This window comes from Camelus ferus, chromosome 22 (assembly GCF_009834535.1).
Source record: "Camelus ferus isolate YT-003-E chromosome 22, BCGSAC_Cfer_1.0, whole genome shotgun sequence".
Taxonomy (NCBI): Eukaryota; Metazoa; Chordata; class Mammalia; order Artiodactyla; family Camelidae; genus Camelus; species Camelus ferus.
This window is the reverse complement of record NC_045717.1, coordinates 24,918,550-24,945,452: the sequence shown is the minus strand read 5'-3', so window position 1 is coordinate 24,945,452 and position 26,903 is coordinate 24,918,550. Positions and strand designations below refer to the sequence as shown.

The 26,903-nt window shown below is 56.3% G+C and overlaps 1 protein-coding gene across 5 annotated transcripts; it reads left to right on the top strand.

Annotated features, from left to right (window-relative positions):
• On the top strand, positions 1 to 26,818 carry TJP3 (tight junction protein 3). Of its 5 annotated transcripts, XM_032465940.1 has the most exons (22): positions 7,601 to 7,615; positions 7,734 to 7,793; positions 11,723 to 11,779; positions 11,896 to 12,005; positions 12,687 to 12,789; positions 13,009 to 13,357; positions 14,662 to 14,765; positions 15,837 to 15,996; positions 16,282 to 16,390; positions 18,295 to 18,353; positions 18,589 to 18,658; positions 18,850 to 19,006; positions 19,792 to 19,900; positions 20,002 to 20,239; positions 20,788 to 21,026; positions 22,105 to 22,200; positions 23,968 to 24,038; positions 24,298 to 24,508; positions 24,591 to 24,691; positions 25,048 to 25,353; positions 26,170 to 26,216; positions 26,590 to 26,815. In XM_032465940.1, the coding sequence occupies exons 2-22, from the start codon at positions 7,776 to 7,778 to the stop codon at positions 26,690 to 26,692; spliced, it is 2,817 nt and encodes a 938-aa protein (XP_032321831.1). In that variant the 5' UTR covers positions 7,601 to 7,615; positions 7,734 to 7,775; the 3' UTR covers positions 26,693 to 26,815. The 5 variants fall into 5 exon arrangements, with proteins under 5 accessions (XP_032321834.1, XP_032321833.1, XP_032321831.1 ...); XM_032465943.1 differs by lacking the exons at positions 7,601 to 7,615; positions 7,734 to 7,793 and adding an exon at positions 1 to 218 and having other exon boundaries at positions 20,788 to 20,999; positions 26,590 to 26,818; XM_032465942.1 differs by lacking the exons at positions 7,601 to 7,615; positions 7,734 to 7,793 and adding an exon at positions 1 to 218.
• The last annotated feature ends 85 nt before the right edge of the window (positions 26,819 to 26,903 follow it).

The following is a 26,903-nucleotide window of genomic DNA, read 5'->3' as shown; positions in this document are numbered from 1 at the left end:
CTCACTCTCACCGGTTTGCCTGTGCGCCTTGCCCTGCTGGTTTCACCCAGCACCAGACCGGCTAGCCTATTGCCGCCACAGGGAGGAAAAGTTGGGCAAACAGGCAGGAGGCCAGAGCTCAAGCCTCAGGTCCCCTCCCCACCTCAGCCCCCTGACAGGCAGGCACCCCAGCGCTGGCTCCTGCTGTCTGCCCAGAGGTCACCCAGCCTCCTAGACAGGTGAGTCCCCTACTCTGCTCTGCCTGCCATCCCGGAGGCATAGCGCAGCTGGGCTCCCCACCACGGGGTCCTGGGCCCCTGTCACCTCCCCCCCTCCCTGGCCCTCCTGAAAGCAGGAAACTGACACTCCTGTGTGGGCATTTGACATAGTTTCTAAGGGATTATCTGGCTGGCAGTTACTGACCCTGGCAGCCTGCCCAGGACGCCAGAGCCACAGACTTCAGAGGGTCATTGTTGGTCCAGGCAGTGCTGGGGGGCTGAGGGGGCACAGGCTAGCCTCTGATCTCCCAAACAGGGGAGGGGAGGCTGGTGGGGAGGTGGCAGTTGAGGTAGTCTGGCACCTGGTGAGTATCGGGGCCTCCTGGAACTTCTTAAGAGGCTCCCAAGTTTTCAGACAGTTGCATCTCGCTTTCCCCCACCCTCTGCTGCTGGAGCGGGGCAGTGGGGGTCCTGGGGGGCGGCATCTGTCTTATCTGAGTTTCTTCTCTGGGCAAAATCTCCCGACGGAGAAACGCAGGACGGGGCGGTTGTCATGACAGTCTGCAGAATCAGCTGTGGGCGAGGAGCCGGGATGGGCTCCGGGCAAAGGAAGAGGACAGGGGGCAGGCGGCAAGAGCCTTTTCTGGGTCGTTTGCTCCCAAAAGTGCAGGACAAAGAGCGCTTCCGCGCCAGCCAAGTGTCTGATGCACTTCACGTCCCTTTGTGCGGGACTAGGAAGCGCCCTCCGGGGTTGGCAGGCCTGAGCACCCCAGCTGCAGGGTCCAGAGCCGGCCTGGCCTTTGAGGCCACTCCTGGGAAGCAGAACTGCTTGAGATCTGAGCTCTGTGGGGTTGAGAGGAGACAGATCTCAACTGTAGATCCCACCCTGCCTGGGGTTTAGAGAGGAAACGCACAGAGTCAGATCTGACCTCAGTTTCCCACTCTATAAAATGGATGTAATAAGCCTTACCACGTCACAGGGCTGCTGGGAACAGCACACGACAGAGCGCAGGGGTCAGGGGAAACTGCCCCACCCAAATCGGAACTCAGAACACCAGGCCAGTGGCAGCGTCCCGTTGCCTTCTTGTTTCGTGGAGGTCGAACCAGGGCTCCAAGAGGGACAGCCACTTACCCTGGGCTGCACAGTTAAGTAGGACTCTCAGCCAGATAGGAGTCAAAATGTGGAAAGTGGAGAGGTCTGGGGGCTGCCCGTGTCCCCTGACCAAGGCCCCAGTTTCAGCATCTTGTAAGAGTCCTGCCTCCCTGGCTCAGGGCTTCCATGTGGCCCTGGTTCTGGGGAAAGTCCAGCCTGGGCGTTTGGGTTCCTATTCTTCCGCCTCAGGGCTGGCCTGGCGCCAAGGGAGCTGTGTTTGTTCAGGGTGGAGACTGACACCCTTTGGAATGGGCTGAGGTTAGTGGGAAACATTACTGGGAGGAGGGGCTGCCCAGAGAATGAACCTGCATTTATGGAGTGCCAACTGTGTGCCAAGGGCTGTTCCAGACCTTGGGTATTCAGCAAGGATCAAGAGAAACAAAGATCCCTGCTCTTGTGGGGCTTTTGGTGAAGGAAGACAGACAAGAAACAAGAGACACAGTACGGAAGTAAATTGTATCCTAAACTGTACCTGGGTTAGAGGGTGGTCAGTCTTAGAGGAAAAAAAAAAAAAGAAGTGAAGGAGGTACAGAGACAGGAGTAAAACAGGCAGGGGACAGTTTCCAGTCATAAATAGGAAGATCAGGGGAGAGTTCATTGAGAAGGCGACATTTGAGCAAAGACTTGAAGGAAGTGAGTAAGTGGGGGAAGAGCATGCCATGCAGCGGGCATGGCCCGTGCAAAGGTCCTGGGGCAGCACCATGCCTGGTGTGCTGGAGGAACAGTCAGGAAGTCTGTGTATCTGGAGCAGAGTGAACGAGGCGGGGAGAGGGAGGAGGGGCGGGCAGGGGTGGACAGGGCAGGTTGTGCAGGGCCTTGTGGGCCTCTAGTAGCTTTTACCCCCAGGGAGGTGGGAACACTGGAGGGCTGTGGGCAGAGGAGGGGCGGGACGTGACTCCGGTGCTCACGAGCGCCCTCTGGTGGTCGCTGCGGGGAGGACAGACTGTGAGGGGTGAAGGCGGAGCCTGGACCAGGGGGCGGGGACTGTGCTGGTCCAGATGAGAGATGATGGGGTGGGCGGATAATGTCGGGGCTTAGGAGGCGGGAGAAGTGGGCGGATTCTGGACAGATCTGGGGAGAAAAAACAGTATTTGTTGACGTATGAAAGACAGATGGGGTTCAGGGTAATTGGGAAGGAAAGTGGGAAGAATATTCTGGGGCTTGAAGGTGGTAACAGGTGAGACAGACAGGCAGGGGCAGGTGGAAATCTGAGGGGAGAGCCTTGGATGCCAGAGTGGAGGCTTTTGGGGTTAGTGTTAAGGGACACTTTTTTTTCAAAAACGTAAAAGCGTGACTTCTAATATAAAACAGGTGCTTTATGAGTTTACTTAACTCATTCATTGACATGGAACTGGTAAGATTCTACAGCTTGTTTAGAGGAGAGAATATTAAGAACCCACACACAAGCAATCAAGAATGCTGACATGAATTTACAAATAGAGGTAAAGCTGGTCAGAAGCCACAGGCAATAATCACTGGTCTCCACAGGACAAAATTCATGTGCATGTCTACGGACAAGAATCATTTGTGATGCCACCAGTTTCCTATCATTCACGCGGTTGTAAAATAGCTCTAAGGCCATAAGAGGCACAGAGAGCTAAAGAGGGTCCCCAGAGCCGGGCGCTAACCAGATGCGCAGTAGGTATCCTCGAACAAACGCTAGGGGGCTACGGAGTGTTCTTGAGCTGAAGCCGCAGCTTATTAACCACACACTTGTCGCTCAGACTATTTGTCGTATGTCTGTGAGCTCTACCACTGCAGTGGCCCGAGCTCCTAGAGCTGTGCCTGGTATGCAGTAGGCACCCCATAATTGAATGAATGGCTCATGGGGAACCACCTAAGATTCGGAACAGAGTAGAAAGACCAGTGCTGTGTGCTCAAGAAGGACAGATTCCGGGTATGGCAGGTTCAGCCACAAAGCAGATAAGGATCAGCAACATGGGGGTCACAGGGGACCTTTCATGGGCAGGGAAACCCAGTTGGCTGGGTTACAGGTGCAGAGGCAAGACTGAAACCAGGGATGGGAAGAAAGGTGTCAGGGTTCTGGGTCCTTCCCCCGGTCATTGCACTGAATGATAGAACCTTGTAACTGTCAACCTCGAAATGGACAGTTTTGAGAGTCCTCCTCGAGCCCTGGGGACACCGTAAGTCACTTTCATTTCTTCCCGTGGGGGCTTGTCTCTCTCCTCCTGGCCCAAATGGAGAAGGAAACACAAGGAGCGCCCACATAAACCTTTCTGTGCACCTGCTACATGCCAGCTGCTTAAACTTGTGATCTCCCCAACGAAACCGCTCAAAGTCGGAGTCAGGTCTCACTACACAGATGAGGAAACTGAGGCAGGAAGCAAAGGGGCTGGGATTCTCGCCAGGCACTTCTCTGCCCCTTCGCTGTAGAGCTTCCTTCTAGGGCTTCCTCCCACCCTCTGTGAGCCCCCTCCAGCTGCCTCCTACACTCCAAGCTTCTAGAAGGGGCTATGACCCTCCTCACCTCCTCACCCTTCTCTCCCACATCAGGTGCTCCCCCTCAGGTGCCCCAGGACCCGCGCGGTGCCAGCCACTGGGACATTCCTTGGTCCTGTGCTTGTCAGAGAGCCCGCCACACCCAGAATCTGCCCTTCCTCCCACCCCGGTGCTGGTGCAGCTGCTCCACGCCCTCTCCCCGAACTTCTAGCCCCAGTCCAGTCATGGGGAAAGCATCAGACAAACCCCAAACGAGGGGCATCGTCCCAAATCCCTCACTGGTCTCCCCCAGATGGCAAGGGTCATGGGACGAAGGCAGTGGAGCCCAAGGAGTCGTGAGGGTTGAACGCACTGTGGGGTCCTGGATGGGATTCCGGTCCGGAAAAGGGACGTTAGTAAAATCTGAACACAGTGTGGAGTTCAGTTAATGGTGATGAGGATGTGGTTTCTTAGTTTTGACAAATGTATCACAGTCATGTGAAATGTTAATGTTGGGGAAAACGGGGTGAGGAGAGTATGGAGACTCTCTGAATTATACCTACAACTTTTCTGTCATTTAAAAATTATTCCAAGATAAAATGTTTATTTGAAAAATTTTTTTGCAGGGCCTCTGGTTTGGCCTCACTGCTCCCCCAGTTCATGCCCTCCCCCCCTGCCCACAGTCTGTCCTCCCTGTAGCAGCCACCAGAGGACGCCTGAGAGCACCTGAACCAGGCCCCGCCCTCCTCTTGTCCACAGCCCTCCTCTCATCCACAGACCTCCAGGGCTCCCACCTTCCTGGGGGTAAAATCTCAGGTACTCCCTGGGGCCCACAAGGCCCTGCACCATCTGCCTCCATCCCCTCCCTTCCCTCACCTCCTCTCTCCCTCTCCAGCCACGCGGGCCTCCTCGCTGTTCCTCCAGCACCCCAGGGCCTTTGCACTGGCTGTTCCCTCCACCCCAAACACCCAGCTCTCCCCATGGCATCTCCCTCACCTCCTTCAGGTCTAGTAGTTCCCTCTGCCCAGATCCCTCTCACTTAGGTCACTCCTACTAAATTCAGTTCTCATCTCGAGTAGCACCTCCTCAGAGAAGCCCTCCCTGAGCCCCCAGCCCATGCTCTGCCTCCTTGCAGATGCTCTCAGGAGTCTAGTTGGACTTTTAATTTCTGCTATGTGATGATTTGGTTGTTGTCTCTCTCCCCTGAGGACCCTGGGCTTCCTGTAGGGCAGGTACACGGTCTGCATCAGTCCTGGGTGTACACAGTAGGTGCTCGGTAAATGTCGAATGAACGAGCCAGTGCCCAGCCAGGCTGCAGAGCTGCTACCTTCCTGGGTTCTGGTCATACCTGTTAGGCCACAGGTATGACCTCAGCCTCCTGCAGTCCCACAAAGCAGCCTCTACCAGGAAGACCCCAAACCCCCCTACGTGAACAAACGCCCCAGGCTCCCATCTCTCCCGGTGGCCGCGACTCACTGGGAGACCTCAGCTCAGTACCCACCCTCTTTAGGCCTCAGTTTCCCCACAAGCGCTCAGAAGGGGCAGAGCAGGGTCATCCCACAGGTTCCCCTGCATCCTCCCTCCTCCCCCCACCCCTTTATACCATGCGCACACTTCCCCCTGCTGGTTGAAGTTGGCACTGCAACTTCATGTCGGAATTCCATCCCCAGTCACTTCTTTCTGTACTTGGCATATTGCAGGGGTTTGCAACAATTTTGATGAGTGAACCACTGAATAGGTGGAAAAATGAGTGCATGAATGACAGCACCTCTGGCTTGTGAGGCGACAGTGGACGTGCTCTTCTCCAAAGCCCCACATTTGAGTGCAGGGTCATCCAATGGGTATTAGGGAGCCACTGAGTGTTCTTGAGCAGAGCATGAATACGTGAGGTGGCTGGAGGAAGACCATATTTCCTGGGGTGGCTGCCCCCCTTCTTAGAGGGCTTTAAAGTGGGGTTTCTCAACCTCAGCACTATTGACACTTGGGGCCAGATTGTTCTCTAGGGGGGATGCCCCTTCTGGACACTGTGAGATGTTGAGTAGCATCCTTGGCCTCTGCCCACTCAATGCCAATAGCGCCTCCCAGTTGTGACAACCAAAACTGTCCCCAGACACTGCCAAGTGTCAGAGGGTGGGGCGCAAATCACCCTACAGTGAGAAGCACTGGTACAGAATGACGGGAGTGGGGTCAAATAGAGCCAAATCCAGCTCTTCAGCTTGGGCTTACCACTTGACTTGTCTGGCCTCAATTTTCTCAGCTGCAAAATGGGTATGTGAATATCATGTGTAACAGTGGCTGGAGCCAAGCAAACACGCAATATATGTGAGTCAGGAGCCTCATTACCACAAATTTGACCCATTGATTCTATAAATAAGGGCACTGAGGTCCTGTGGTGTTGAGTACAGGAATTCAGGGTGTTCTCCCAGCTTCAGTCACCTGCAGACCACTTGTCTGATTTTTCCAGACCTACATCCCAATCAGTAACTCCTCCCCAGTAACTGCGACTACAAACCCCTTCATGCACGTGGCAGTGGGGAATTTATGTTTTCCCTATGACTCATTAAAGCAAATACACATCTATTTAAAAAAAATTTGACCTTCTACCTAAAATCGTTTTGTATGCCACCAGCTGGTGGCCCAATGTCACATCAGGAAAGGCTGAGCTTTCCCCTTTAGCCATGGGGTTCCAAGTAGGTCCTTAGAAGAGGGCCTCTGCAAAGGTTTATTGCCTTGGGGGGCCTTTGGAGACCCTTGAGTGGCTGATTCTGGCTGACTGGCATCTCTAGACTAGTGTTTTGGGGATATCTGCAGCGCAGAGGCGTGAGAAGTCAACTTTGGGGATTTTGATTTTATTGTCTGCCCTGTTCACTTGGCAAACTCTTACCCAACCTTCAAAACCCCAGCTACAATGCCCCCTCTCCAGGAAGCCTTCCCTGATACCCCAGTTTCCCCTCTACCTCCCACCTTCCCACAGTCTGGGGTTCCTCTCTGCCCAGTCTTGACTGGATGAGGCTGGGGAGGGGGTGTCTATGCCCAGATTTGCCCCTTCAGCTTTGGCATGAGTGGGGCTCTGGAACAGCTGGGCCTCCGGGTCTTTTTTATTTTTTTAAGCGGGAAGGAATGTGCTGGTGGACCGTTGGCTCCACCCACCCAGGTGATTTCCTCCCTCGCTCATTCCCAAGTGGAGGATGTCCTGGTCCTGTCCTTCCTAGATGGGGCTTCTGAATAAGAAGGAAGCCTGACCTTTACTCCCAGGATTCTAAAGAATTTCCCCCGCCCTCCCCACCCCGCCTTCCCCAGCTGGGGCCCAGCCCAGTTCCAGGTGTGAAGACAGAGCCAAGTAGCCATGGATTCAGGCCAGGCCCCAGGAACCTTCAGAATGTCCCTGTCTCCCCTCTCTGTGCCTCAGTTTCCTCTCTCTAAAACAGGGTTAAAGTCCCCAAGATGTGGTGACTCGAGAAAGAAGAGCTCTGCGCTCCAGAGGTCTCCGGCCCTTGACTAGACTAGCTCCTTACCCAATAAGTCTCCCTACTGAATCTCAAAATGTGCCTGTTTTCGGGGATGGGAGACCTTCTGAAGCACGGGCTCGGATCGAGCTGGGCCGAAATTCCTGCCGGGTCTTCCTTGCAGCCCAGCCCGGTGGGTCTCCAGTCTGGCCGCGGGTTGGTGCTCAGCTGGATGGAAAACCCGGCCTGGAGTTCCGACCCTAGGGCCAGGCTCCTGTGTTGGGGGTGGAGGGACGAAGGCGGCCTCCACGGCGTCCCGAGGCGATGCGGGGCGGGGCGGGGCGGGGCCGGGAGGGGACGCCGAGGAGGAAGAGGTGCAGGTGCAGCCCCGGGCGGCGGAGCGGGCGGGAGGAGGGCGAGAGCTGGGCACCTGCTTCGCTGCGACCCTCCCCAGCCTTCCCCTCCACGTCCGGGTGGGGACCAATCGACTGTTTCTAGGTCCCCAAGGGGCAGAGGCACTGGACAGACCCGGGGTGGACCATGGCGGTGAGATTCCAGGCGAGTAGCTCGTCGAGGGCGGGAGGGGGAGGGGACCGGACTGGGATCGGGGCTGGGACCTGGACCCAGGACCCCCGATCACATTCTGCTTAGGTTACAGATGGGGAAACTGAGGCCCAGAGGAATGTGGTAGCTAGCCCGAGGCCCCATGGGGAGAGGCGTCCGTGCCCACTGGCTTCCAAATCTGCCTCCAGGGAGCTTCTTCTGTCCCAGGTCTGCCTCCCTTAGAAGGTAGACCTGCGTTCGAATCCCGATTTTTCTGTGTAACTTTGGACCACAGAATCCATGCCTCTCCCAACCATCTATAAAGTGGCTGATTGTCATTTTATAGAAGGGCGTAGGGAGGGTTTGAAAGGTGTTGTAAGCACCTGGCATATAGTAGGTGCCCAGTTCCCAAGGGGATGGGCCGAGTTCAGCTTTGCACTGCTGGTGGAACGGTGGGCAGGGACTTACTTCACTTGTGAGCTGGAGCAGCTTTGGCGAATGTGTCGAGATTGCGGGGGAGGGGCCCACCATTTATTGGCCACCTACTGTTTGTAAGGCCGTTAACTTGCTCGACCTGACGGAGATAGACGTCAAGAGCCCCGTTGACACCCAGCAAGCCGCCGAGGCTGGGCAGGGCAGGGGCAGTGGATCCCCGCATCTCTATCGGGGGGGCTTCACCCTCCAGGGATGGAGCTTGACTCGACTCTGTCACACCCACCCTACTGGGTCTCAGATGGGGCCGCAGAGGGGTAGACGAGCCTGGGAGTGTGTGGCTCGCCCTAGGCAGGACGCCTGAAGCTCTGGGCCTGGGCAGTTCTGGTTCCCGCCGCCTCCTTTCTGGCAGCAAGGAACAGCTCACAGAATTCCCTCCCCAACTCAAGTATTTGGGGCCTCTTCCCCTCCCCCTCTCCATCCCCACCATTGTCCCAGAGGTAGGGGCTGGGAGGGGGAGACTGGACAGGAGCCTGGCAGCCATGTGCCCGGGACGGCGTGACTTGGTATGACCAGCCCCCTCTGGATGCTCTTCCTCTCCAGTGTTTGTGTTCCGCATGTGGCAGGGGGCGGGGAAGAAGGCCCGGCCCCACCCTCTCGGAGCTCACCTTGACGGGGAGGGACTGAGGGGGATGGGAACTCAGGACAGTACCTGGTTGAGTTCCTGGCCAAATCTGCCTTTTATTCCACCATTCATCCATTCCTCAAACACCCCTCATGCTTGGTCCTGTGGGGACAATGCTGGGGTCCCAGGGCTCCCAGCCCTGCCCACCAGGAATCCCCAGATTGGAGAAGTGTAGGAGAGACAGGTTGTCTGAGACATCCCAGGCCCCAATAATCAGAGACATAAAATGTGTGTAGAGGGGCACTGAGGACTCATTTCTTGGAGGAAGAGACAATAGCACTGGGGCTGCGAAGGATGAGTAAGAGTTTGCCTTGGAGTACAGTGTGAGCAAAGGCCTGGAAAGGAGGCTGACTGAAAGACCCAAGAGGTGCCAATGGTGCCGATGGTCATCACTGAAGTATCCAGAGAGACAGCCCCACCCAGCCTTCACAGCCCAAGAGGAAAGACTGGAAACTCCCCAAATGATGATTAAACAGGATAATTTAAGGTGGTTTTGGATGTGTGAACAAAACCTAATAAACAAAGCAGCGAGGAGTGGTAGGGTGCCAGGGAAGACTGGCTAATCAAGGAGGACCCCCTGAGGAGGCAGCGTTTGCACTGAGACCCGAGTGGTGGGGGCAGCTGTGTGCATCCTGAGAGGGTGTCCAGGCACAGAGGGCAGCCAGGGAAAGGTTTGGAGGTGAACTAAGCCAAGGAGGGCTGTGGGGTTCGGTGTGACCCCCACGGGTGTCGGAAAGCCCGCCAGCATCCATGGAGGCGAACCTGCACAAGCTGGGACCAGCCCGGGCCACCTGCACCTGCTCCTGCATGGGCTCCGGTTCCCTGGGGGCTATTTCTTAAAATAAGACCAGGAAATCAAAATTCTAGGGGGCCATTTACTGACACCAAGGATAAAATCAAAGCAAGTGAAAAGACTCTGTTCTGAAAAATAAGTTCAGAAGGGAAAAAAAAAAGGCAGAAGGATGCTGTGGCCAGGTGGTGAAGAGCAAAGGTGTGAAACAGGCTGCCAAGGTTCTTACAGTGCTGTGTGACCTCCGGCAAGCGAACCTCTCTGGGCCTCCTCCCCACCCCCCCACCCCACCCCCCGTAAGGCAGTAAGGCATGAATAGGAGCAATGCCACTTCCTGTGGTCACTCAGGAGTAAATGAGCGGGTCTGTGCAAAGCACTCACTGGCAGCGCACGGAATAGCATTGCTTGTTCGTATTATGCAAAGGAGAAAGTTCGTTATTATTACTTCTCACAATGACCTCTGCTATCTCTCCCAGAAGCTCCTTCTGCTATTCATGTGTGACTCCATGCCCCTCTCCCACACCTCAGCCCTGAAAGACAGGACGGTGGGGGTGAGGGAGGTACCCATTTTCGAGATGGGGAAGCTGAGGCTGGGAGAGGCACCACTACAGCCAGCAAAGGGCAGACGGCAGGGTTGCAGTCCTGGTCAGGAGAGCTGACCTGGCTCCCAGGAGTGCTGGCGAGGCCCCGCCCTTGGCTTCGTTTCCCTCTTCTCCGCCCCACCCCCCTACTCCCAGGGAGTCTGGAATGCTGCTCTCCTGGGAAATTCTATGAAAAGGCATCGGAACACAGGGCACTGCAGGGAATGCCCCACCTCCACTGTGCAGAGCTGGGCAACCTGGCTGGGAAGAGGGCTTCACTTCTACAAGGCCCTCAATGTGGGGGAGGGGTGGCAGGACAGCCCAGAGGAAGCCAGCCCAGATGGGTGGGGGCTGGCTTCCACGGGACTCCGAGTCCCCTCTTCTCCCAGCCTTTCCTGGCTGAGTGATCGAATCTATACCCTGAGCATGAAAATAACTGGGTCTTCAGCCCCCAGCCCCACCCTCCGTCTGCTCCGTTGTCTTGGCCACTGACTTCCCCTCTCTGGGCCTCAGTTTCCTCATCTGTGACCTGGGGGTAATAGAATGTCCCTTCGTGAGCAGATGAAGTGAGATCTTACGTGTGAAGTGCCTGGCACAAAGGAAGCCCTTCATTCACTCATTCATCCATCCCTTCATTCATTCATCCTTGGACTCAGGACTTGACTGTGAAGGAGGCAGACAGAAATCCCTGCCCTCTGACACGACATTCTAGGGAAGGAGCGGCAGTGGCCAGATGGAAAAAAAAATCTAGAGAATGTCAAGGGGTCCCAAGTTCTGTGAACTAGGAATCTGGGAAAGGTGGATAAACTGGCCCGTTGGAGGGGGCGGGTCTCAGGGAAGGCTGCAGTTCCAGACAGGGTGGTTGGGAGAAGGAGGTGAGGGAGCAAGCCAGGTGCAGATCTGGGGGAAGAGTTTCAGGCAGAGGAAGCAGCTGGTGCAAAAGCCCTGGGGCAGGACTGTGTTGGTGGAACTGTGAGGAGGCCGGTGTGTCTGGAGCAGAGTGTGCCTGCAGGCCTTGCTAGAGCCCCCCGGGACTGAGCCAGAATGTCAGAGGGAAGGCAGCAAGCACTCACCGTTTCTCCGCTCCCGCTACAATTTGGCACCGTTAACATCTGCGGCCAGGTCATTCTTTGTGGTGGGGCCTGTACTGGGCACCAGAGGGGTGAGAGCAGCATCCCTGACCCCCAGCCACTCGATGACAGGACCACCTCTCAGTTGTGACAACCACAGATGTCCCCAGACATCACCAGTGTCCCCTGGTGGGTAGAATGGTCTCCACCTGAGAACCACTGACTTAAGTCCATTTTGCAGGTGAACAAACTGAGGTCTCAAGAGAGGTAGCAACTCGCCCACAGGCTTGGGCCATGGGAGTGTGAGAGCTGGGCTCCCCACCCAGGGTTGGGATCCCTGAATGCTGATAGACCTCAGGCCCACCTCCCCTGTCACCTCCCACCAGGTGCTGGACATGGAGGAGCTGACCATCTGGGAACAGCACACGGCCACGATCAGCAAGGTGGGGCCTCCCTCTCCCTGCGCGGGTGTGGACGCAGATGGCAGCTGGGTCAACAGAGTGGCCAGCCTTTGTCCCAGGAGAAGCAGAATCATATTCCATTTCCCCACCCACCCCAGGACCCCCGCCGAGGCTTTGGCATCGCAATCTCTGGCGGCCGAGACCGGCCCAGTGGATCCGTGGTTGTGTCCGATGTGGTGCCCGGAGGGCCTGCTGAGGGCCGGCTGCAGTGAGTGTCAAGGCAACTGGATTCTGGCGGGGGTGGGGGCACGGCGGCACGTCAGGAGGAGGGGCCTGTGTGGACCAAAGCCAGGAGGCTGGAAAGTGCCTGGAGCCTTCTGGCTCTGTCAACACAGGGCTTGGAGCTGAAGGTCAGCGACCGGCCCCCACTCTCCTCAAGGCAGGTCCTAATCGTCCACTGAGTTCTCAGTGCCCGGATGGCCCCAGGACACTCCTGGAACGAGAAGTCCTGGAAACCTGTTTTTGGCGGGAGGGTGGAAGACCCAGCGTCCTGAGCCCTCGGGGCAGGAGGCGCCTGGGAGTTATGTTGAGGAAAATGGTTCTGGGACTCCAGTGGCTGACAGGTGATAAGGCTCAGGTTCGAATCAGGGACCAGCTTGAGAGAGAGAGAGTATGAAACACAGACAGGGAGGGAAGGGGAGAAATGCAGAAAGAGGAGGCCTTATGTTCTGTGACTGCATTTTATTATGTGGCGTGTACGAGTGGCCCCATTGTACAGATGAGGAAACTGAGGCCCAGGAGGATAAATGTCTTCGTGAGCCTGGGGACACTGATGGATTAGAACCAGGCCTTGGAGACCTGGGGGCAGTGTCAGGGGCTCTGGCGGAAGGCCTGGGGAGGGGGTCTCCTGGGTGAGACCTCCTCCCTGAGCCCCGGCCTCCTCCCTCAGGACAGGGGACCACATTGTCATGGTGAATGGGGTCTCCATGGAGAATGTCACCTCCACCTTTGCCATTCAGATCCTCAAGACTTGCACAAAAGTGGCCAACATTGTGAGTGGGAGCTCAGGGGGAGGGGCATCCTCTGGCTCTAGGAGGGGTGGGCACCTTTGCGCCCGGCTGAGCCACTCACCCCCTCAGTCCTGCTGCCCATGGGAATCTTGTTCCCCTGTTGGATGTTGAGGCCCAGAGGGGCCGGGGTCCCCCAGGGCCACATGGGGAATGGGGCAGAGCCTTGAGCTGCCCCTGTCCCATATCCACCTCCACTAACAGACGGTGAAGCGTCCCCGGAAGATCCAGCTGCCTGCCACCAAGGCCAGCGCCCCCGGCCCAGGACACCAGGACTCGGAAGAGGAGGATGGGCCGAGGCGGCTGGAGGAGGCTGACCACAGCCGGGGCTATGACGGTGACACGTCCAGCGGCTCCGGCCGCTCCTGGGGTGAGCGCTCCCGCCGGCCAAGGACGGGCCGCCGGGGCCGGGCTGGCAGCCACGGGCGCAGGAGCCCCGGCGGCTCCGAGGCCAACGGGCTGGCCCTGGTGTCCGGCTTCAAGCGGCTGCCGCGGCAGGACGTGCAGATGCGGCCTGTGAAGTCTGTGCTGGTGCGGAGGAGAGAGAGTGACGGTGAGCAGCAGGGCCGCGTGGTGGCAGGGGGGCTCGGCTGCCCTGGAAAGGGCGCCACTGCTGCCCCGACAGCCAGTCCCTTATGGTGTGTGGTCCGCAGGATAGCAGCCCTCGAGGATGCCCATGTCCTGGTCCCTGGGACATGTCACCTCACGTGGCAAAGAGGACTTTGCAGATGGGAATATATTCAGGAATTGAGATGGGAGATGATCTTGGGGTCTCGGCGGGGGTGGGGGGCAGTGTCCTCACAGGGTCCTCATCAGAGGGAGGCGGGAGGTCAGAGTCAGACAGAGACGGGAGATGCCACACTGCTGGCGGTGAGGATGGAGGGAGGGGCCGCAAGCCAGGGGTGCGGTGCCTCTAGAAGCTGGAGAAGGCAGGAGCCGCTTCTCCCCCGGAGCCACCGGAGGGACCAGCCTTGGCCATGCCTGGGCTTTAGCCCCATGAGACCCAAGTGAGATAACAAATTTGTATTGTTCTGCAGCCACTGTTTGTGGCAATTTGTTACAGCAACGACAGGACACTCACACAGTGTGACGTCGGTAGTGTCACAGCACGAGGAGGTGTAGGGCAGTAGAGACCTGACCTCTGTCCCCGTCTTGATTCAATGGCAGCATCGTGACCTTGGAATTTTGGTCATGATGTGACCAAGGGCACTGGGACATCTACTCCACACTGTAACTTTAAGAATAACAGTCACATCCCAGAAACTCTACTCATGAGGGGCGGTGACCTCAAAGCCCCTATGATGATGGCATCAGGTGTCAGGAAGGGGTGACCTAGGCTCTCCTCCTTCTCAGTCACCTGCTGCTGACTTGCGTGCATTGCCGTCAGGTTCCCTGCCCCAGGGCCTTTGCATGACCTGTCCCCCCACCCCTAACCTGAAACACCCTTCCCAAGGCCTGCCCAGGGTTTACTGCCTGCTTCATCCAAGACCCGACTCAGACATCACTCCTTCAAGACAGGCCGTCTCCCCACGGCCTTGCCCAAAACTGCCCCTCCGAGGCTACTCTCCCACCTCCCTGGCTTTCCTCGTCTTCCCAGGACTCAGCACCACCTGGTGCTTATGTGTTGCATCCCCCCAGCTGCAGGGGCACAGGTCCGCTTTGTCACCCACAGACAGGGGCAGAGCCTAAAGGGGCAGTTGGCTGTCAGTGTCAGAACCCCAGTGTGACTGGGAGGGAGTCCAGCCTGCCCCCTCCCCGCGAACAGTAGCCCAGAAGATGGGATGGTGAGAAGGCTGAGACCCAAGAGTCCCCAGCAGCCCAGACGCAGGCCCTGCCTCAGTTTCCCTCCTCACACAGAGTTCGGGATCAAACTGGGCAGTCAGATCTTCATCAAGCACATCACAGATTCGGGCCTGGCTGCCCGGAACCGCGGGCTGCAGGAAGGAGACCTCATCCTACAGGTGAGCCCAGGCTTTGCATCCAGGGCCTGGGAGACTGAGGCCAGGGGGTAACAGTGCTACTGAGTCCCACAGCAGGGTCTGCTGAGCTGGCCCTGAGCTAGTGGCCTTCTGCACTGTTGCCTGTTTCCCAAATGCTGGAGATGGCTACATAGGGGTTTTCCCCACTTCCCCCGATCTGCTGCTAATCCACTACCAAATGTCGGTTTCTAGGACCCCCTTTGGGTTGTCTGTTTCTAGTATCCTCAGAATCATATGGCCAGCTGGCTACAGCACTGATTCATGGGCCTGTCTTAGGTGGCCGGATGCTAGTGGTCCAGAGACCAGGCTGCAAGGAGCAGCTCCATCTTAATGCTTGATTTCTAGACAACACCCCTCCCCGGCGCCTGACAATCTGCTTCTACTGATTCTTAGTGTTTGTTTCCAGATCACTTCCGGTTGATTGTTTCTAGAGTCCCCTCAGAGTTGTCTGTTTCTAGTGACCCCGAGGAGTTGTCTGTTTCTCATAGTTTGGGGCTGACACTAGAAACAGAGCTTGGGGTTTGGGAAGGCTAGAAACTCACAATCCCCAGGGCTGCTGAAAACAGACATTCCCAAGGGAAAATGTTAGCCATAGATTCCTGGTGAATGGAGGTGACGTTAAATCCTTCCTAGGAATTGTATGTTTCTAATCCACTTCTAGATGCTTCTAGTACTGCCTAGAGATTGTCTATTTCTGGTATCTAAGTACTTACTCCCTCTTCCCCAGTTAAAGTCATTTCTAATATCTGTTCCTAGTGTCTCCTGAGAAATTCCCCTTCAGGGGAGATTAGAGTCAACCCATTTTAAAATTTTCCCTAGTGCCCCCCACCCCCTCTTAGGAAACTGTCTGCTTCTAGAATTCTTGTGGAGGTCAGTTTTTGAAGGCGTCCTCTCCTCTCACAGCAGGAATGCAATTCTATCATGCTATCTTGAGAATGTTTTTAGTAACCCCTGAGGATTGTGTGTTTCTTGTCCCCCCACCAAGCTGTCTGTTTCTAGTATCCCCTATCTTTCATGAACTTACTTCCTCTCTTCCTTCTTGATTCCTTTTAGATCAACGGGGTGTCCAGTGAGAATCTGTCACTGAGTGACACACGGCAACTGATCGAGAAGTCGGAAGGGAAGCTGACTCTTCTGGTGCTCAGGGACCAAGGGCAGTTCCTGGTGAATATCCCTCCAGCCGTCAGTGACAGTGACAGCTCCCTCCTAGAGGGTGAGGGGCCAGGAGGCCGGCCCTGGGCAGGGAGGTTCGAATGGAGGGCAGGGGAGGCAGGGTGTGCCATGGAGGGCCAAGCAGGAGTTGGCAGGCCTGGCCCTGAGAGGCTCAGAGAGGGACAGAAACTTGCCCAAGGCCACACAGCAAGTCAGGGCTGGAGGACCCCAGCTGAGCCTGACTCTGGTCTGGGCACTTTTGCTTAGAGGGGCCTGTTGTTCCCCTCTGTGAAATGGGTCCAGCCTGGAAAGCGTGACCATGGCTGAGACACACTTTCCCCTGCAGACATCTCAGACCTTGGCTCGGAACTGTCCCAGGCGCCACCATCCCACATCCCACCACCACCCCAGCATGGGCAGTGGAGTCCGGATGCCAGCCGAACCAACTCCCCTGTGTATGTAACCCCGTCAGCCAGGGTGGCCAAGTGGGAGGGGAACATAGGCATATCTTTTCCAACATGGGGTAGCCTCGAGGGTGCAGTCATGGTGGCCTGCCTGGAAGAGGCCTCTCCCATCCACACACAGTCCTTCTTGCCTCTTTATTGTGGCTCTGGGTTCTTGGTCCTGGGAGAACCCAGGTCAGCTATAGGTCGAATATAGGTCGGCTCAAAGCAGAAAGGACTGAACTTTACGACATGTCCTAGAAGACTTCAAAAGGCACAAGCCCTCTCACCCAGCAAGGCTTCCTTTAGAGTTCTCTTGGGGACAGAATATCCTTGGCTGTGTGCAGGGGCTGGAGGGTGCTTGTTCATTAGGAAGATGTTTATAAAAGGAAAAAGTGGCAGTGACTTTGTATCAGTCTCTTGGAGCTGCAGTAACAAAGTACACCTGGTGGTCCATCAAGGGGAGGGAACTACACAGGCCATGATCACCAGGAGGTGGCATAAGTGGGCTCCATCTTAGAGGCCAGAAGAAGGCCCAGAGCAAGCCCTTACTCCATTGTGGCCTCTTCAGGGCACTAATTAGCAGTGACACAAGGAGACAGTGTGTGTGTATGTGCGGTGAAGGCTCCCAGTGTGAGCTGTTCTGCTCTTTACAACGATTGTCACAGTAGAGGCCTCGCTTGGGAATACTAGACAGCCAGTAAAAAGGGTCTCAGAGAGTGTATTTAAAAAGCCTGGGGAAAATGTGTTTGGCATTGTGTGCAGTAAACAAACCAGATTGTAGAATGACTCAGGGCAGCAGCTCAAAGGGTTTGGGGGACTCTTATATGATCTTCCCGGGAATTCCATGAGCACACAGAACGGTCTGTGGGCAGACAGCTCTGACCTGTTTCTCTGAGGCAGACCCTGTCCTCTTCCAACCTGCCCTGAGAGGTCTTGGGAGAATCGATGTTTCCAGATGTCTTCCCCACCCCCATGCACTCTGCGCTGGGGGTTCATGGGCCAGATGCTGGAAATGCTAACATAGGGCCTGATCTTGGTTTCCTTTCAAAAGTGTGTATTTCCCCATGTGCTTATTGGAAAGCATCTGAAGGGTCTGGAAAGTAACTCGTCGGTGCTAAGAGTGGATTGATTTTGCAGGGAACTTTCTTTCCTTCCTGTGGTTGAAGTCTGTCTTAGGCAGCTTGGGCTGCTAACACAGCACCACAGAGCGGAACACCATAGACCAGGAGGAGGGGACTCCATGGTTGGGGGCTGGCGTGGCCAGTCCCCGGTGAAGGCCTCTTCTCGGCCTGCAGACAGCCACCTTCTGGCTGTGTGTTCACATGGAGGAGAGAGTGATCTCTGGTGTCTCATATAGAGAAACTAATCACCTCATGGGGGGCCCATCCTCATCACCACATTTAAACCTGGTCCCTCCCAAAGGCCCCACATCCAAATTCCATCCCATTGTTGGGTGGAGGGGTTAGGGCTTCAGCGTATGAATTTGAGGGACACAGACATTCAGTCCAGAGCATCTTCTATAACTTTTCACTAATATTAAAACCACAAACCTCACTCAGCCATCCCAGGGCTCAGAGGAGGAAACTGAGGCTCAGAAGCGGGCAGCAGGAGTGGGGAGGGTATAGCTCAGTGGTAGAGTGCATGCCTAGCATGCATGAGGCCCTGGGTTCAATCCCCAGCACCTCCATTTAAAAATAAACAAATACAAAAACCTAATCGTATCCTCTGACACCAGCCAAAAACAATAAAAGACAAAAACCAATAAAATCAGAGAGGGGGAGCAGAGGGCCTGAGGTCACCCAGCTGCAGAGGGGCAGGACCAGGATTTGAATCTGAGTGCAGATAAATTAAAATTCTTAAAATTGCTGCTTGACATCCCCTCCCCACCTTACCCCACATCTGTTTCCCACCAGGGAGAGCCCCCAGCTTCGGCAGGGAAGTTCAGTGGATTCCAGGACCGTGTCAGAACCAGGTGGGCAGAGGCTGTTAACTCTGAGCACCCCTCTTCTGATTTTTCTGATCCCAGCCAGTAAGGCTGTGCCAGGCAGAGTGGGAGGGGCTGGCAGGGGCCTAAGTGGTCAGGGACAGTTCCCTGGGAAGGGAGGGGGCTGGGCGGCAGCATTCCACAGGGCAGGGACACCCTACAGCAAAGGTTTGGCGCCTGGACTGGCCAGAGTGCTTGGGAAAGACTGGCTGTTCCCTTTCAGACTCCCCGAGGCGACGAGGGAGCTCTGACAGCTATGGGGCACCCAGCAGGCAGAGCGTGGAGGACCATGGGTATGTGCTCCAGACAGAAGCCCACCAGCTGAGACTCCCACACCCCAGGCTGCCTTCCCCACCATCATCACCCTGCCTGCTCGCATCGGCGTGTCCAGTGGGACGGCCACGTGGGGCTGTTGGGACACTGAACCCCAGAGGGGGTGGGGCTTTCCCATCCCTCCTGACGTCGCTTCCGCCTCCCCTCGCAGGTACAGCCCTGACTCGCGGGTGATCCGCTTCCTCAAGGGCAGGAACATAGGGCTGCGGCTGGCGGGAGGCAATGATGTGGGCATCTTCGTGTCCGGGGTGCAGGCAGGCAGCCCGGCCGACGGGCAGGGCATTGAGGAGGGAGACGAGATTCTGCAGGTGAGTGGGGTGGCGGGCGGCGGGCCTGCTGGGTGGTACTCGAGTCTGTCACTGCTTGTGTGTCCTCCCCCAGGGCCCCCCGGGGACTGACAAGACCCCCACAGACATTCTAACATTTTAATGCTTCCCTGCCTCGTTGATTGGGTCATGACTTTGTCCATGTCACTTCCTTGTTGTCAATGTCATGACCCGGTGTCCAGCTCACGGTCTTTTCCAGGCCACTGCCTTGTTATCAATGTCACAGTTTCCCTGTCTGTCACAGCCGAGTTGCCTGTGTCCTGGCCACACTGCCTGTGCCACAGGCTTGGTCCCCATGTCCACCCACCGTCCCTTTCTGTGCTGCTTGCACGCCCCATGTCGGAATCCTGGGCTCGTAACTGCCTCCACGATCATCAGTGTCTATGACCCACTGCTTGGGTCTGTATATTGTGTCCCTGTTGCGACCACATGCCTGTCTCGACTCTTTTGAGCATCACAAAATTCCCACCAGTGTCCTGATCCTGTCAAAGCTGTGACCCCTGTTCTGGCGTCTCGGTGTTGACAACCCTTGGAGCCTCAGTTGTGTGTGTACTGATTGCATTTTTCATATCCTGGTTTCTGGGTCAGACCTCCATGTGTGCATGACACCCTGGCTGCCAGAGGCAATGCTCCCCGTTCGAAAGCAGCTCTGGAAGGAGGTGGGGGGAGGGGAGGGCTTTGTCCAGAGGAAGAGCTGGGATCTCATGCTCGCCGGGGATGTCCGGAGCCTCGTCCCAGCCCTGCACCCCTTCCCTCCTTCCTGGCAGGTGAATGGCACGCAGTTCCGGAACCTGACCCGGGAGGAGGCTGTGCAGTTCCTGCTGGAGCTGCCCCCGGGCGAGGAGGTGGAGCTGGTGACGCAGCGGAAGCAGGACAGTAAGTGTGTGTGTGCATGTGTGCACGAGATGGGGGCGTGCGGGGCCAGGGGTGAGGTGGGATCCACCGCCAGAACCTGACGGAGCTTCCTCCGTCCACAGTCTTCCGGAGGATGGTGCAGTCCCGTGTGGGCGACTCCTTCTACATCCGCACGCACTTTGAGATGGAGCCCAGCCCGCCATCCGGCCTGGGCTTCACCCGTGGAGATGTCTTCCACGTGCTGGACACACTGTACCCCGGGCCCGGGCAGAGCCAGGCCCGCGGAGGCCACTGGCTGGCGGTGCGCATGGGTCGTGACCTTCGGGAGAAAGAGCGGGGCATCATTCCCAACCAGAGCAGGTGGGGACCGCCCACTGGAAATGGGCGGGGTGCCACGAAGCATCCTTGGGCACTCACTTGGGGAGCTGTGCAGAAGGCTCAGGGCAGACCAGCCAGTGCTTGTATGAGTTCCCTGCAGCTGCTGTAACTAATTACCATAAACCTAGGGACTTCCAGTAAGACATACTTATCATCTCACGTTCTGGGGGTGGGCAGGGCTGGTTCCTTCAAAGGCACCAGGGAGAATCAGGTCCTGCCTTCTCCAGCTTCTAGAGGCGCCGCACCCCTGGCTCGCGGCCCCTCCCTCCATCCTCACCGCCAACAGCGCAGCATCTCCTGTCTCTCGCTGACTCTGACCCTCCCGCCTCCCTCTGAGGAGGACCCTTGTGGTGACATTGAGCCCCCAGGGAATCCAGGGTCACCCCCATCCCAGGGGCCTTAATCCCACCGGCAGAGTCCCCTCTATCATGTGAGGTGACATATTCACGGGGCCCAGGACCAGGACAGGGATGTCTTTGGGGCTGTGATCCTAGACCCCAGTGCTCACTCAACTCCTTTCTTCACTCCAGGGCAGAGCAGCTGGCCAGTCTGGAGGCCGCCCAGCGAGCCCTGGGGGCCGGACCAGGCACCTCAGCGAACTCTGGCACCCGGGCTGAGTTCTGGCGGCTGCGGGGTCTTCGTCGGGGAGCCAGGAAGACCAGCCATCAGAGCCGCGAGGATCTGTCGTCCCTGACCAAGCAGGGCCACTACCCGCCATATGAGCGCGTTGCGCTACGAGAAGGTGGGGGGTGGGCCAGAGGGGCCTCAAGTAAGAGGACAGTCCTCACCTCTCTCCCCCCACATGGAATGCTCACTTTTGGTTGCTTTAGGATGAAAATACGCACGCAAAACCAGCACATAGTTCCTGTCCCTACCGGAGAACCGGGGCAGAAAAATACAGCTCACCCAGATTTCAGGAAGGGAAGAGGTTGAGCGCTTGCCCGCAGCCTCAGGGGAGAAGGATGAAAGCCGAGGGCAGAGGCCTTTAAAGAAACCACAGGATGGGAGGAGCAGGTGGCTCAGGAGGGAGAGGGCCGATCTGCTCCACAGCTGCTGCTCTAACGTCCAGACGAAAACGACTTAAACACCAAAGGCCTACTCAATTCCTACCCCAGCTGGTGAAAGTTTAGAAATCTGAATGCATCGCGCTTTTAAGAGAGAGGCCCGGAAGGAGAGAAGAAAAAAAGAACAGTCAGGTGCCAAGAGCGGGCTGGCTACTCACTTTTCTCCAGCCGAGATGCTATGCGTCTGCTTCCTCACTGGTCAAACGGAGTATCCGTGTGGCCAGGGGTCGACAAACTCTTCCTGCAAAGGGCCAGTCACTAAGTATTTTAGGCTTTGCTGGCCAGATGGTTTCCGTCGAAATGACTCAACTCTGCAGGAAGGCAGGAGAGATGGCACATAAACAGATGTGACTGGGTGCCAATAAAACTTTATTTACAAAAACAGGCAGGAGCCCGGATGTAGCCAGAGGGTTGTAATGGTGTTTGCCTACCGCTGAGTTAGCTGGGTTCACCCGGAGAGACAGCTGTATGAACACGAAGTTTTTTTCAAGTAACAGTCCCTGTGTAGGCAAAAAGAAGGCAAAAAGGGCTCGCACCTTTCCTTGAAGGGTATCACCCAGATCTCGCACATCAGTCTACTTGCATCCCATTGGCCAGGACATAGCCACATGGCTATCCCTAGCTGCAAGGGAAGCTGGGAGTTGTAGTCTTTAGCTGGGCAGCCATGGGCCTGGCCAGATAGGATACTACTATGGTGAAAGTGAAGAGGCAGTTGTGCAAGAGGCTAGCAATCTTTTCCCCAAAGGAGATCCTGATTCTGGTTATTGTTTCTCTGCCCCGCAGCCAGTTTCAAGCGCCCGGTGGTGATCCTGGGACCCGTGGCGGACATTGCTATGCAGAAGTTGACTGCTGAGATGCCTGATAAGTTTGAAATTGCAGGTGAGAAACCAGGTCCTGTTCACGGGTGAATTGCTTCGTAACCCTTCCCCAGTCTCTAGGTTGAAGCAGCCTGATGAGGGGGCTGCTAATGATGCTGTTTAGGGGGAAGAGTTACAGCAGCCATACCAAACATGAGGCAGGTCAGCCACCAGAAGCCCCCTCCAATGCCTGGGCCAGACATCCTCAATCAATCTTGGCACTCTTTGTCCAGATAAAGCCTCAGAATCCTTCCTAACACAACTCACCTGGCAGCCACTGCCAATTGAGCCAAATGGACAATTGCCAATGATCCATTCATTTGTTCAAGAGATTATCGACCTATACACTCAGCATCAAACAAAATATACAAGGTCCCAAGGAGACCAGAAATTAACAACTATAGAAACAATAAGCTAGAGTAGCTGCTGCTGCTGCTGCTGCTGTTAGGAGTTCTCTCAAGGGTCCTGGGGGGCCATGGTGGGTTCTGGAGCAGGGGTGGGGCAGGAAAACAGGAATTTGAAGGGCCAGCAGACTGCCCTCCTGAAGCTGCCAGCCACCTCTCCCCTCCACAGAGAGCGTGTTGAGGACCAACAGCCCCTCCAATAAGCTAGAGCAGCAGATTACCGCTCCTGGGCCAAATCTGGCTGTTTTTACTCAGTCTGCTAATTCAGAATGGTTTTTATTAATTTTAAATGGTTGAGAAGATGTTAAAACAATTTCTTGTGACACTTGAAAAGAATTGAAAGCTGCAACTTGAACAGATCCCTGTACACGAAGGTTTGTAGCAGCATGATTCCCAGCAGCCAAAAGGTGGACACAACCTGGTATCCATGGACAGATGATGGATAAGTAAAATGTGGTCCACCCAGACAGTGGAATATTACTCAGCCTTAAAAAGGAAGGAAATTCCGACACCTGCTGCACCATGGATGGACCTTGAGGACATGATGTTCAGTGAGAGAAACAGACACAGAAGGCCACACACTGTCTAATTCCACTCACAGGAGGTCCCTAGAGGAGTCACATCCAGAGACATGAAGTAGATGGTGGGGGCTGGGAGCTGGGGGAGGGAACGGGGAGTGAGTGTTTAAAGGGAACAGAGTTTCAGTTTGGGAAGATGAGAAAGCTCTTGAGATGGATGGTGGGGAGGGTTGCACAATGTGAATGGACTTAGTGCTACTGAGCTGTGCACTTAAAAATGCACATTTTATGTTACACACATTTTACAACAAAGAGAAAAAAGATGAGGTCATGTCCCCCGCCCTTTTAGGCTCCCCCCAAGGGCAGGGCGTGCCTCACCTTCAGCTGCCAGGCTATGTAGGAGGGCTTCCTGGAGGAAGCAGTGCTGTGTCTCAGGTGCTAGAGGACACAAGGGGTATGGGAGAATAACTTCTTTCAGGTCACAGCCCGAGCAAAGGCCCAGAGCTGGGACTGAGCCTGGGATAGTGAGTGTCTGGAGCACAGACATAAGCCTCCTCACAGTGCCTCTCATTGGTTCAGAGACTCTGAGCTAGGGACCTTATGTCCCTGAGGCTCAGTTTCCTCGTCCACCAGATGGGACACTCCTGTTCAGGAGGAGAAGGTGAGGGCCATGGTCAGGAGGGGACCCAGTGTGATGTCCAGCATGAGGCCAGCAGGAGCTGCTACTGCTGCTGCTGTTAGGGGTTCTCTCAAGGGCCCTGGGGAGCCATGGTGGGTTCTGGAGCAGGGGTGGGGGCAGGAAAACAGGAATTTGAAGGGCCAGCAGACTGCCCTCCTGAAGCTGCCAGCCGCCTCTCCCCTCCACAGAGAGCGTGTCAAGGACCGACAGCCCCTCTAAGATCATCAAACTGGACACCGTGCGGGTGATTGCAGAGAAAGTAAGCTGGGCTCTGTGTGGGTCCCATGTCATGGATGCAGAAACAGAGACACTGTGGCCTGGGCTATTACCAAGCCCCACTTCAATATGCTGGCCTGTGGATGTGAAGCCGGGGTCCACTTTGACCTCAGACTCTTCATCTCTCTGATTCTTCACCTGTCTCTTTGGCCTGTCTCTGATGCTCTGTTTCTGGGTGCATTTTTCTCTCCACTGTCTCTCTGTATCCCTCCCCAACTGCCCCCAACGCTGGATTGGCCCAGGACAAGCACGCACTCCTGGATGTGACACCCTCAGCCATTGAGCGCCTCAACTATGTGCAGTACTACCCCATTGTGGTCTTCTGCGTCCCTGAGAGCCGGACAGCCCTCAAGGCACTGCGCCAATGGCTGGCACCTGCCTCCCGCCGCAGTTCCCGCCGCCTCTACACACAGGCCCAGAAGCTGCGGAAGCACAGTGACCACCTCTTCACAGGTGGGGCGGGAGCTGGGGGTCTGGGGTGGGTGGTGGGTCCCAGCCCGAGACTCCTGGACACACTGATGCCCCCTCCCCACAGCCACCATCCCCCTACTAGCAACGAGTGACACCTGGTACCAAGAGCTCAAGGCTATTATCCACGAGCAGCAGACCTGGCCCATCTGGATGGCCGAGGACCAGGTACCTGGGCCAGGATATGAAGTTAGGGCTGGGTCAGGGTCAGGGACCCGGGGTGTGTCTAAGGCCAAGATCTGACCTGAGGCTAGGATCTGGACCTGGTTCCCAGGGTGAGATGGGATTGGGGGACTTGGTTTGGGGCTGGAGTCAAGGGTTGGGGTTTAGCTCAGACTCAGGGGCTCAGCCTTGAGCAAGGTCAATGGTCACAACTCACTCTAGGGTCAAGGGCTAAGCCTCAACTTAAGATTGAAGACTGGAGTTTGAAGGGTGGTGTCCTGGGTCTGAGGTTTGGTCTAAGATCAGGGAGGGCCGGAGCTGGGGGTCTTGGCTCAGCCAGGCCACACACTGCACACCCACAGCTGGACAGCTCCTCAGAGGACAACCTGGACCTCCCTCACCGCGGCCTGGCCGACAGCTCCGCAGATCTGAGCTGTGACAGCCGGGTCAACAGCGACTATGAGACAGATGGCGAGGGTGGTGTCTACACGGACGGCGAGGGCTACACGGACGGCGAGGGCTACACGGACGGCGAGGGTGGGCCCCACATGGATGTGGATGAGGGGCCCCCGGTGCCAGCCCTGGCCCGGTCCTCGGAGCCTGTGCTGGCGGACGAGCCCCAGATCCTGCAGGATCATGGGAGATCCTTGGGTCACCCGGGGACCCAGGTGAGCAGAGCACTGGGGTGGCCCCGGCAGAGGTCTTGGGACGGGGCAGAGACACACAGCGGGGCCTATTTTCTGCCAAGATGTCAAGAAACAGACATTTCCCTGATCGGATCAGTACCTGGGATCTGGACCTAAGGTGTCTGAACCACTGAGTCACTTAAAGTAAATATTTTAACTTCTGCATGAGTTTCCTTATCTGGGATACAGGGATTGATGGCGAAAGTCCTGGCGTCACAAAGGTGGTTGTTTAAACTCGATGCACTTACTCCAAGTCCTGGCCCACAGAAGTCAGGTGCTTAATAATAACAACGATTGACTTAGTGCTTATTCTATGTGGGGCTCCCGCAGCTCCCGAGGTGCCTTTCTGTGAATTCCTCCAGACTCTCTAGGGGAATGTAAAAACGCACAAATGCCGCTGCTGCCTCCGGCAGGACGGCGCTCTGCGGGGCTGGGCAGCACCCAGCCTGCGCACCATCCACGGCGCCCTGCTTCCGAGGCTGGCTCCGGTCTGAGCGCTTGGCATACACACACTCGTTACTGAGCTCCTGACCACAGCCCTCTGAAGAATGTCACAGATGGGAAACCTAACTCTCCCTTTGGTGACAGGCTGGGAGATCTCAGCGAAGGCCCTCCCCTGTCCCAGCCTGTTTTCTCATTGAAAATTGGGGATGAGCTCCAGACTTGTGTGGGGAGGAGGAGGAAGCCTGTGGGTAGCCCTGCCTGGGCGAAGGTGGGGAGGCTGGACAGGGGGTGGTTACTCACCCCAATTTATCATACTTTGAGGGGAAGTGTTAACCTCCTTTTTCTCTCTCCAAGGTGGGTGGCCGCCATCCACAGGGTCAGTGGCAACAGGACAGCATGCGGTAAGAGTCCCTGTACTCCACGCTGGGGCCTTTCAACCCTCTCCCTGGAATCCAGGGTTTGGGGGTGGAGAACACACCTAGAACCAAGCTATGCCTTCACGGTGCTCGAGCCTAGAGAGATAGAGCCAGACAGAACCGCTCCAAGGCCCACGTAGTCAGGGCCATGGGAGTATGAATCCTCTTCCTGGGAAGACTGAGGCTTCCTGGAGGAGGGGACATTGGAGCTGGGGTTTTGAAGGGTGTGTAGGAGTTTGTTGGGTTTGCTCATCTCTGCCCACACCCACTGTGCCTAGCACAGAGTCGAACTCAGTCAATTGCAGGTAAGTCCACATCCCCTCCACTCCCAGCCTCTATTCTATTTTCTGATCTCCAGGACATATGAGCGAGATGCTCTAAGAAAAAAGTTTACACGAGCCCGAGATGTGGAGTCCTCTGACGAAGACAGCGGTGACTGGGGCCCAGCCACTGACGTGTGACCCCTCCAGGTGGCCAGCGGGCCTGACCTCCCTTTTCCTCCCTGGAGCCCACGCTCAGTTTCCCACACGGAATCTAGGAACTTGTCTCCCTCCGCCTGGTCTTTAATAAACAGTATTTTCACAGCAGTGTGTTCTGGTGACTTCCAGGGATGAGGGGCCAGAGTCGGGCGCTGTCTTTCCTCTCTCGACCCCACAGACCCTGATCCAAAAC